At 39.0% G+C, this 12,482-nt stretch overlaps 1 protein-coding gene across 3 annotated transcripts in view; it reads left to right on the plus strand.

Annotated features, from left to right (window-relative positions):
- The window catches only part of YIPF6 (Yip1 domain family member 6), a 32,783-nt gene extending 27,575 nt beyond the window's left edge, over positions 1 to 5,208 (plus strand). For all 3 annotated transcript variants that reach the window (XM_025277043.3, XM_025277044.3, XM_006056623.4), the window contains one exon: positions 522 to 5,208. In XM_025277043.3, the coding sequence (XP_025132828.1) occupies positions 522 to 640 (119 nt within the window). In that variant the 3' untranslated portion in view covers positions 641 to 5,208. The remainder of the gene's footprint in view (positions 1 to 521) is intronic.
- The last annotated feature ends 7,274 nt before the right edge of the window (positions 5,209 to 12,482 follow it).

Genomic DNA, 12,482 nt, shown 5'->3' on the forward strand with positions numbered 1-12,482 from the left:
CTCCATATGCTTGGGGTTTGATCCCTGGTCAAATAACAAAATTCCCCATGCCACAACTTAGAGCCTGCATGGTGTAACTAAAGAGCCCACATGCTACAGTGAAGATCCCACACGTGGCAGTGAAGATCCAGTGTGCCGCAATTCAGACCTGGCACAGCCAGAGAAATAGGTAAATAATAAAAGAGATGATAATAAGAACAATTACTCAAAAAATACAACAGTGTGAGACCATTTGCCATAGGAGCTTTGTAATAAGCCTTTTTAGCACAGTTCAGTAGCTACTCATAAAAGTGTAAGAAACCCCTTTTAGAAGGATTTCTATCTAAAATGGTTGGAAAGCTTTCCATACTTGAACCAAGCAGCTCTCACCTGCTGCCAAATGCGGTTTTAAGGTCACAAATATAACTGAACTTGTAGTATATAATTCTGTGTCCCAGACTATGCCAAGCACATTCAAGTTTAGTAAATGTTAATAGTTGTGACACTCGTATTAAATATTCCTTTTGTTTTGTTTTGTTTAGCTTCAACTGCTTTTCTTGCTGATAGCCAGCCTCCAAACCGCAAAGCCCTTGCCGTTTATCCTGTTTTCTTGTTTTATTTTGTCATCAGTTGGATGATTCTCACCTTCACTCCTCAGTAAATGGAAATTAAAAACCAGGGAATTCACAATTCATCTCAAAGATGCAATTCACCATGAAGCTTTGCCTCTGGCCCTCTTTTGTCTATTTTGGAGTTACTTGGTAACTGGGTGTGTGAGGTGATTAAAAAGGAGCCATAAAGCACCGTCACCGTTTATGTAAGGAATTAATGTTTGAAAAGCTGTCCTTTCCCTCTTAATGTTATTTCTTTAAAATATGTGTGCATAGTACACACAATATAATGCCTCCTAAGGCATGATGGGATCACTGTGGTTCATTTGGGTGACAGCCAATGACTTGGAAAGCAACATGGATTCATTCTGCAAGTTGAATAGAGTTGGTAACTATATTTTCAGTTTTGAGAATACCAGTTCAGGTGCAGCTCTTAAACATATTGCCTTATGACTATCAGAATATTCCTCTCTTTTCATAAATAAGAAGGTATAGTCTGTCTATTTTATTTCTCTTAAGCTTAAAAAGACAATGACAGAGGTTGGGAAGGGGGTTCATAGATGTGGGAGGAGAAAACATGCATTAACCAAAATTCAGATTTTGATTGGAGACAATTCTGCACTTGTTGCTTAAAAAAAAATCAAAGGACATCTAAAGCAGAAGTTTTTTTAGTCTTTCTGTATAGTCACCTCTCTGCCGTGTATAAAATAGCAGCTCAGTGACACTTTAATTTTCAATCTTACTCCCAAGTTCTGCATTTGCAAGCTAAGATATTAGCAGTGAATATGTGATTTTTCTTCGACTGAAGCTCTTAGTGGACCAATGCTTGAACTTACCCAAGTAGAAGACCTCAGAAATTTAGATTGGTAGGTCCCTGATACATATTATCATGTGGGCACCTTCTATTCAGGGTAGAATGAGGCAGTTTGGATACAACATAGCTGTAAGGAATTTCTTACTGTTGTGTGTAGTCTGGCCTCTAACTAGAAAGTAAAGCTAAATCAGAAGGCTGCATTCAGCCATATGAACATGGAGAGATTTAGTGTTCTGATGGCTGATTGACAGAACAGCTAGGTGCTTAAAGCATTACATAGGATGAGTTGAGTTTACAGCTGCCACCTTTTTTACTAATGGGCTTAGCAGTTTTTTGATTAGGTGTGTTTTTCAGGTTGGGAAATAGTTTATTTTCTTGGTTTTAGACTCTATTTGTAAAGCCAGTTAGATTTCTTTTAGACAGTTACTTTTTTGCACATGTGCACCTACTTGTATTCTCAGCTGTTTATACACACAAGTCTGAAGGGAGCAGAGTGTCTGAGACAGGCTGATTCAGCTAATTGGGGCTCCTTTAAGGTAATATGAGCTGCTGCCTTCTGTAAATTGCACAGTGAAGAACTCTTAATAGACAAAGATTAGGAGTCAGGCAGAAAACATCCATTGTAAATATACAGTTACTTATAAAGATAGCAATTTCTTATTCCACATTTTTTTTATCATGGAATTTAAATATTTATTCATTTGTATTTGAAGATGACCTACACATAGATATGTAATTGTAAAAGCATATTTTCCCCATCCCATAGATTAACCAAGACCAAGTGAACAGTACTAGGACAAATAAGTCCTTGGAATGATACTCAATTACAGAGCATTGCAAAGTTGGGTCTCTATGTCCCAGTCTTGTCCAGATATTTTGGTTATGTATTTGTTTCAATTTCCCTTTACAATTTCAAAATAAATCCTGTTAGGACAAAGCCAGTATTTCATTCTTGAACCGGTAAATATTTATATTTTGAAATATTTTGAAACTGGTTCTAAGTTTGAAATTGGTCCTAACTTGTCATCCATTTCCACTGTGTGAAATTTTCTAACTTCTCACGAAACACACTCTCTTCCAAAGTTGTTTTATAATCTGTCCCAATGATTATAATGTAAAATTGAAGAAGTAACTGTGCTTCTTAAAAGGGAATTAAATACTTAACTGAATTTTACTCAGGCTAAATATTTGATCAGAAATTCCTAAGGGCACAAGTTTGGTGGGGGTCTGTGTGTGGTTGGGGGTAGAGGGAGGGTATTACACATATTGGGTGTTAAGGTAACTTGTTCTGTTTTAATCTGTTGGTTTTGGGTGACTTAGGGAATAGTTTTATTTGAAATTATCTTTCTGAAAATGAGTGGTCAGTTTGAGGGTATAAATAAATATTAATATATGCAAAAAAAGTGCATTGCTTTCTGTCACAGAAGACCTGAATATCTGAAAGTCGTAACCTTCAAAACAACTTTCCCTGATTTGCTGCAGAGGCACATGGATAATTATAGAAAGCAAGACCAGAAAGGAAAAGGACTCAAACAAAGGAAACTCTGTTCCAAGAATTGGAAGGTTTCGTGTTTTAGATGAAATTCAAGTGTGTGAGCATCATTGCCTAATGTGGTGCATTACTGCCATTGTGGTTTATCACTTGCTGCTCCTACTTCTGAGACTGACTGTTGTCATATTCTTTTAGCAATAGGAAAGGCAAAGACTGGATTTAATTGCTGTTCAGATTATAAAAAACTCAATTGATGCAAATATCTTTATGTAGTAGTGTTAAAATTCAGTCACTAATTGTCAGATCTTTTGCCTTTTGCCTCTTAAGTGACTTATTGCGTGAGTTGAGTTGTATCTTTTTGTTGTGTTGGGGATTTTCTTTTGGGAAAGGTGAGGGGAATCACAGGACATGGTAAACATTTTACTGTTTGTTTGTTATTTTATAAAGTGTTCCCCAAAAAGTGATTAGAAGGCTAGTAAGCATATATTTGAAAGTTTAACTGTGTACACTACATAATCTAAGCACTTACTGTGTTTTGACTTCTTGTTTATTCCTGGAGATGAAAATGAAAATCTCCCATCATTTCAGATTCTTGGGTAGCATCAAGTCATTGAAATTTACCTAAAACCTATCACGATATGATCAGACATCCATTGCATGCAGTTGTTTTATTCCAGAGTAGAATACTGAAATTGTGATTCTTAGTTAAACTGTTCATTTCTCAGACAATTTGGATAGAAATAAACGTGTGAATGTTAATCCATATATCATATATGTAAAATAGAAATACTTTTCTGGATTCTGTGGACTTTTATTAAAAATAATTTCTAGGGATTTACTTAGGCCATAGGATGGCTAAATAATAATGTGACAATAATATTACTACTAATAATAGCTAACATTTATTGGGCACTTACTGTGTACCAGACACTTCTATTTTTTTAAGAATTTTTATAACATCTTTATTGGGATACACTTTACCACAAAATTCACCCTTTTAAAGTAATGTACAGTTCAGTGATTTTTCAATATATTCACATAATAGTGCACCTATCACCATTATCTCATTTTAGAACATTCTGTCATTCCACAAAGAAACCGCATATACATTAGCAGTCACTCCCTTTTTCCCTTTTCCCCACCCCCTGGCAGCCATCAATCTTCTTTCTGTGTCTGTTGATTTGGCCAGTGCATCTCCTCCAATCTTCAGCATAAAGTGGTACAATCCTTATTTTGTTGTTGTTCAGTCACCAAATAGTATTCGACTCTTCACGACCCCATGGACTGCAGCATGCCAGGCTTCCCTATCCCTCGCCATCTCCCGGAGTTTGCTCAAGTTCATGTCCATTGAATTGGTGATGCCATCCAACCATCTCATCCTCAGTCGCCCTCTTCTTCTGCCTTCAGTCTTTCCCAGTAATATCAGGGTCTTTTCCAAAATCCTCATTTTACTGGTAGAAAATTGAGGGACAGAAATATTAAGTAAATTGTCCAAGGTCACACAGTAAATTGATTTAAAATAGGAAAACACATTATCTGAGATCATAGTAGGACAATAGTTTTGAATTGCATTGTTATGCATATGAAATAAATACACCCCTTCCCCAGGGTATGTTCCCCATTATTAGCCATTACAACCTACAGCTGTAGGTGGTCAATAACTTGTTCTTTTTTTTCTGAGTACTAGAGCAGTACATTAGCAGCATCTGAGAAAAACACAAGAGCAATTGTACATTGGGAAGAGTTAGGTTTGCTGCCCTCACTCCTTGAGCCCCTCCCCTCCTCGCACCACCAGCCACATATATCCCTCCCCTTTAAGGGATCTTAAGAATCTTAAGAATCAAGTCTTAAGAATCAAGCAGCTTCTGCCTTTTTGTTTTATTTCTTCTAGAGGGATAGTTAACACATCAAAATTTAACTTGTCTGTTCATGTGTTTATAGTCAAGAGATGCCGCTGGTCACATACAGTACCAGCTATATTCCTAAGACCTCCGAGAGCAGTAGTAGTATGAGAATAGAATTCTTTTCTACTTGGGTAAACTAGGTGGGAGGGAGAAATAACACAGTAAATAAAGGTTTTGCCTTAATGAAGTTAGTGTTCCAGCCTCTTAGGAAGTGGCCACATTCTGCTCTTGTTCACTCTGTTCTCTTTCAGAGCCTTTGTACTCTTCATCATCATTGCTGGTATTTCTTGGTCCTCTTCAATATGCTGTTTTAATCCTCATTTTTCCTATAAAGAACCTGTGAAAAGAATAAATCTGTAAAATGATTTGTGAATATTAAATGTACAAATAAAAAACACTGGAAAAGGAGAATTTGCATGTGCCTTTCTTGTGCTGAAAGGCAGGGGGATATTTGCTGCATAGTGTTTTCAGATATACTGTCATCAGAAAATATCGAATGCTGTATAGGATTGCACAGCCAGCAAGTTAGAAAGGAAGTCACATTTACTGAGCAAAGAATATTTACCCGGTTGCTGTTTTTTTGTTTTTTGTTTTTTTAATTTTTTGGCCACTCTGCAGGTATGTGGGACATCCCTGACTAGGGATGGAACCAATGTTCCCTGCATTAGAAGCATATAGTCTTAACCACTGGACCACCAGGGAAGTTCCATAATAGCTGTTTTATAATCACTATTGTTTCCAGTGAAGTTAAGGTTCTTGCCTCATTGCAAAAGAATTAGGAGACAAGCAGGGAAGTTAAGAAAGTAAAGTGACTTTGAGCAAGAATACTCTCTCAGAAGAGTGGGCAGACAGAGCTGTTGCTCTGGGTTTCTTTGGCAAGCCAGTTTGAGAGGTATACAAATGAAGGGGTGGAATAATCACTGGGTAAAGAGGGGTTTAGGGTAGTATTCCCTGATTTTCATCCCAGCTTCATTTTCCAGAGGGTGGGAGGGATTTTTGTCCTTATTTAGCTTGTAATTGTCATGGTGTTGGTTCTTGATGGGTCCTTATATATAAGGCCAGTTTTATGTAATGAGAGCCTAATGAGCAACAGGTCACATTTGAACATAGGAGATTCCCCACCTTTCTTTGTTTGCTTCCCCAATACTTATCACCCAAAAGGTGTGGTTTCATGTCAGTCTGCTTTGTCTGTCCATGGACCCCTGCTGTTTATAAGCTGCATGATCTTTTGCCCCCTGGTTCCTGCCCCCATTTCTCTGCTCATATCTAGCTATCTGCCTGCTACAACAGTATCTTTAATCACAGCAGTCTTTTGAGGTTGATGGTATTATTGTTAATCTCACAGTTGAGGAAACTGGGACTCAAGGAGATGGCATGATACAGGATGCTCGGGGCTGGTGTACCGGGATGACCCAGAGGGATGGTATAGGGAGGGAGGTGGGAGGTGGGTTCAGGATGGGGAACACGTGTACACCCGTGGTGGATTCATGTTGATGTATGGCAAAACCAATACAATATTATAAAGTAATTAGCCTCTAATTAAAATAAATACATTTATATTTTTTTAAAAAAGTTGCCCAGAGGGACATAGTGGTGCAACCAGGATTCAGACTCATATTTTATGACTCCATAGTCCCCTGTATCAGTTTCTTGCCAAACTAAAATCATGCTTACCCACTTAAACTAAACCAGATCAGTCATGCAGCTTAAAAGAGTGTGGTGAGAAACAGCTTTCAGCTTTGTGCTGTAGACTGTCCCCCCTCTCAGTTTACAGTCTGTGTGGAGAAACTATATTCTCTACTCCACTGACACATATAATAGTTGAAATACATGGTGATTCTTATTTTTAGTACCACATAAGATGTCATAGTCACCAGTAAGAATAGGAGAAAGTCTTTGAAATATTGAGAATGTTTCATCCAAGAGGAGAGGAGGAAGAGCATTCCAGATGGCAGAGAATACTCATGAGCAAAGGTGAGAGGGAGAAGGCAAGCCTGTAAAGCCATCTGTGTGCACGTGTGAGTGTGGCACATTGTCCTGTACATGATCACAGTGCTTTTTGACACTTTTCTAGCTGTCTTTATACATCTTCCTTCACTCCGTGAGGTAGGTATAAGCTTATTTTGTAGTTAAGGAAATAGGCTTGGGAAATGAAGTAATACGCCTTGGGTTACAAAGCCAGCCAGTCTCTCAAGAACACAGTTGGAAAGTTGTTAATACAGTGATTTTTCTAATAACTCACATAATGAAGTGAATGCAACTGAATTGGGGAAATGAAGTTAGTGGAATAAGGTGAGGCCAAATTATTGAAACTATTGAAAAGTAGGAAATCATAAGCTAGGTCTCATGGTAAGAAATCAGGCATCTCCAAATGTTCTGAAACGGTAATAGCTTGATGAGAGTGACTTTGAAGGAATAAGTGAGAACATGAGAAATTGGATTGGGAGAAAGATAGAAGAAAGTGCCAAGAGCAAGAAAGATGTTCTTCTGTACGTCTGGGAAAATGCCATGTTTCTGAGAACAGTTGTAGAAGTGCCAACTTTGGCTATCAAAGTCGTTATATCCTGGAGACAACGGGAAATAGGAGTCTGGAGAGTTGTAGAAATCATAGACCTGTAGGTTTGAGCTGACAGATGTGATGCATGTTGAGAGAATGTGTTGTCTCAGTCTTGGTGACAAGCATAGTTGATAGAGGGCAGGGCTGCCAAAAAATGAGAAGGAAGGAAGAGTCTTTTCAGGCACAGAACATTAGACATGAAAGGAATTTAAGAGGTAACTGATTCAATTTGCTCATTTTACCAATGAAAAGCTAAGTCCCAGAGAGGGAAAGTTACTTATCCAAAGTTACTGAAAGGAATCAGAATATAACCTAGTTTTCTTTGCTTTTGGTCCTCTGTTCTTTCTATAACATCAGAGAGTAGAATACCTAAATAGGACTGTAACCTGATACCAAAAAAGAAAAAAGGAAATCAACACTTTCTTTGGTCAGTGGATCGGTGCATATTTAACAATGAAATAGGAAGAAGCACATGAGAGTTATAGGCTCCAAGGAAAAGGGTTTATTGAGGGAGCAACACCCCAAAGATGAAAAGGACTTTGATTTACAATATCAGTTCAGTTCAGTCACTCAGTCGTGTCTGACTCTTTGCGACCCCATGAATCGCAGCATGCCAGGCCTCCCTGTCTATCACCAACTCCCGGAGTTCACTCAGACTCAGGTCCATCGAGTCAGTGATGCCATCCAGCCATCTCATCCTCTGTCGTCCCCTTCTCCTCCTGCCCCCAATCCCTCCCAGCATCAGAGTCTTTTCCAATGAGTCAACTCTTCGCATCAGGTGGCCAAAGTACTGGAATTTCAGCTTTAGCATCATTCCTTCCAAAGAAATCCCAGGGCTGATCTCCTTCAGAATGGACTGGTTGGGTCTCCTTGCAGTCCAAGGGACTCTCAAGAGTCTTCTCCAACACCACAGTTGAAAAGCATCAATTCTTCAGCGCTCAGCCTTCTTCACAGTCCAACTCTCACATCCATACATGACCACGGGAAAAACCATAGCCTTGACAGACCTTTGTTGGCAAAGTAATGTCTCTGCTTTTGAATATGCTATCTAGGTTGGTCATAACTTTCCTTCCAAGGAGTAAGCGTCTTTTAATTTCATGGCTGTAGTCACCATCCACAGTGATTTTGGAGCCCAAAAAAACAAAGTCTGACACTGTTTTCACTGTTTCCCCATCTATTTCCCATGAAGTGATGGGACCGGATGCCATGATCTTCGTTTTCTGAATGTTGAGCTTTAAGCCAACTTTTTCACTCTCCACTTTCACTTTCATCAAGAGGCTTTTTAGTTCCTCTTCACTTTCTGCAATAAGGGTGGTTTCATCTGCATATCTGAGGTTATTGATATATCTCCCGGGTTAAGCTTTAGAGCTTGTCATCCAAACTTCTCAAAAAAACTTGTCTACACTCACATGTAACTAACACCTCAACTAACTGCAGTCTGGCTTTTATGCTCACTTTTAGTGTTCTCATTCCTAATTGCCAAGTCCTTACATTACTCTTCTGCATTGACACTATCCATCACTCTTAATTTCTCCTGGAAATAATTTCCTCTTGTCCATGATATGAAACTGTGTGTTCTCATAATCATCTATTTTCTTATTAATGGGCTCCTCTTCCTCTCTGCCTCCTGCTCTTCTCAATCTACAAACTCCCTACATAGTGAAATCTACTCTCATAATTTCAACTGCCACAGTAGGCTTTTGCCTGTTCAATGTGCGTTTCCATCCTCTTTCTAGTTCTTTTGAAGAATTCCTCCCTTGCTAGTATTGTGAGGTGTCATCCGTGGTGCTCATATCCTCCCTGCCACAGAAGTAGATGTGAGGCCTGCATGCGTGTGCTCAGTCACTTCAATTGTGTCCAACTCTTTGTAACCCTGCAGACTATAGCCCTCCAGGTTCCTCTGTCCATGGGATTCTCCAGGCAAGAATACTGGAGTGGGTTACTATACCCTTCCAGGGGATCTCCCTGACCCATGATCGAACCTACGTCTCTTATGTCTCCTGCATTGGCAAGCAGATCTTTACCACTAGTACCACCTAGGAAGCCTCAGCTGAGCCAATCATGTTATTTCCTTTTCTTCAACACAGTAAGTAATGAAAGGATAAGTATCTGTCCAAGTTGGCCTAATCAGAGGCCTCCTTAGTCTTTTCTACTAGAAATAGTAGGAAAGACTGTCTTCCTTTTGGATAGTGAGTTGTAAAGATACAGGCCTAGGGTGGTCAGTGGCCAACTTTTTCTCTACCTGGAGGAAGACAGCAAAAGAGTATGAGTTATAGAAAGAGAATCCGACAACTGAGGAACACTTCAAGAGGCTGGAGCCCTGAATCTAGCTGTGTCCAAACACAGCAAACTCTACTCCTGGATGGATGAGCCAATAATTAGTTTGAGGAATTCTCATAACTCTGAAATCTTATCCAGAACTTTGATGTATGATATCTAACATGACATAGAAATATTTGCCTGCTGGATGGTCACTTGGAAGTCCCATATGGTCTCTAAGCTTGTCATGTCTTAACTGGATTTGACTGGTCCCCCAAAAGCCTGCTTCTCCTGCTATGTTCCTTATTGTAGAGAACATCATTACCATTATATCCAGTTACCCAAGTTAAAAATCTAAAAAGTTGCCCTAAACTTCTTCCTACTTCCCTATATTTAGTCTCAACAATATTGCTAGTTTTACTCACTGAACCCAGCTCAACTCCATCTCTTCCTCTATCCTCACTTACAGTTTGGTTTCAGTCCTCATTTTCTCTTGTTTGGACTATAGCAAGAAATCTTTATGTAGTTGACCTGCTCAAATCTATTTGTCATACTGTTATCAGAGTTACCTCCTTTATAGATTTGACCACATCTCTCCTGCAAATAGATGGGAAACAATGGAAACAGTGACAGACTTTATTTTCTTGGGCTCCAAAATCATTGTGGATGGTGACTGCAGCCGTGAAATTAAAAGATGCTTGCTCCTTGGAGGAAAAGCAATGACAAACCTAGACAGCGTATTAAAAAGCAGAGATGTTACTTTGCCTATAAAGGTCCATGTAGTCTAAGCTATGGTTTTCCCAGTAGTCATGTACAGATGTGAGAGCTGTGCAATAAAAGCTTTTTTCTCCAGAGCTCCAGATATGTTTCCAATGAACAGTCATGTTTAAAAACAACTGGACTATATGATGATCTTTTACTTTTATCTAGTTTGTTTCACATTTTTTATTTCATATTCAGTGTTCCCATTTCATTTAGTTTATGTTCTCCAATTTCTCCATCTCTTTTTTTTTTGATGTTCTTTCTCAAGCCTTTATCAAGTGTAGTAAAAAAGCTTTTGTATACATAGATATAAATATGTATAATATATATTTTATAAAACTTAGAATTTTTGCCTAAAAAATTATGACATTTTGATTCCACTTGTTTGACTTAGTATGAATAGAATGCTAGATTTCTAATTAAAAAATATATATGCAATAAGCAACAAAGGTTTGCTGTATAGCATAGGGAATTATAGTCAATATCTTGCAATAACCTATGATGGAAAATAACTTCAAAAATAATAATATGTGTATTTATATAATTGAATCACCTTGCTGTGCACCTGAAACATTGTAAGTCAACTATACTTCAATAAAATATATATATTAAAAGGCTGAGCGCCAAAGAATTGATACCTTTGAACTGTGGTGCTAGAGAAGACTCTTGAGAGTCCCTTGGACAACAAGGAGATCAAACCAGTTAATCCTAAAGGAAATCAACCCTTAATATTCATTGGAAGGACTGGTGCTGAAGCTGAAGCTCCAATACTTTGGCCACCTGATGCGAAGAGCTGAGTCATTGGAAAAGACCCTGATGGTGGGAAGGATTGAAGGCAGGAGGAGAAGGGGAGGACAGGATGAGATGGTTAGATGGCATCACCAAGTCAATGGACATGGGTTTGAGCAAACTCTGGGAGATGGTGAAGAACAGGGAAACCTGGCCTGCTGCAGTCCATGGGGTTGCAGAGTCATATACGACTGAGCAACTGAACAACTCCTCAGTTTAAATCTCTCCACTGCCTCCTCATCTTCTCTAGGATAAAGCTGAAAGTCTTTATAAATGGATTATAAGGCCTTCTGTTATCTGACCCAGCTTTCCTCTCTAGCTTCAGTTCCTGGCCTTAAATTCTATGCTCTTGCAACAATGAACTACTTGTTCCCAAATACCCACTGTGCTGTTTCTCACCTCTGTGCTATTGCTCATGCTGTCTCCGCTCCCTACCCGCCTTTTCCTTTAAAAATCAGCCAGGCCTTACTTCTTCTAGGAAGTTAACTGCCCTCCTCCTGGGCAGTTTCTAATTCCTGCCCTATTCCACGTAGTTTAGGTATTGTCTTCTGTGCTACCACAATACCCCTCATTCCATCAATAAATATTTATTGAGTGCTGATTAAAGTGAACAAGATAGCCTCTCCCTTCAGGGAGGTAACATTTTCTTGCCTTGTGGTAAAGTTCATATCAGTCACTGCACTTTACACTGAATTAAGTTGAATTATACTCACCTGTTTGACTTTTCTGCTAGATCGTGAGATATAAAAGGATGAAAATCATGACCAATTTAACTTTTTATCTTTAGAACCTGGCCAGGAAACTGGCACATGATAGACACTCAATATTTGTTGACTGATCTAGACTCGGGAGGGTCATTCCAGAAGACGGATAGGAGGGAAAGAGGAATAGGGTTAGGTCTGATCTCAGTGGAGACAGGGAAAGAGAGACGAGAGAGAGAGATAAAGGGATAAATGTGACTACAATGTGGAAAGCATGTTAGTAGAGGCTATGGGAGCCCAGAGATGTGTTTTTATGCAGTGTATTGAAGCAGTTGGTGACCCATGAGGCTATTCACTCTGTATGGTTAGCAATCTTTTCTGGAAAGGGGAAAGCCTGCTGCTCTACTAAAAGGGAGAGATTATATGCTGATGTTCAGTGTATGCTTTCATTGAGTCCTCCTTCATACTAGCCCTGCAAATTGTGTTAGTACCATTTTACTAATGAGAAAGCAGAGACTCAGAGGTGAAATTATTTATCCAAGGCCACACAGTTAGTAAGTGGCAGAGCTGGGACTTGAGCCCAGGTCTGATTCTAAACAGCATGCTGCTGCTGC

Source organism: Bubalus bubalis, chromosome X (assembly GCF_019923935.1).
Source record: "Bubalus bubalis isolate 160015118507 breed Murrah chromosome X, NDDB_SH_1, whole genome shotgun sequence".
In the NCBI taxonomy this organism is placed as follows: domain Eukaryota; kingdom Metazoa; phylum Chordata; class Mammalia; order Artiodactyla; family Bovidae; genus Bubalus; species Bubalus bubalis.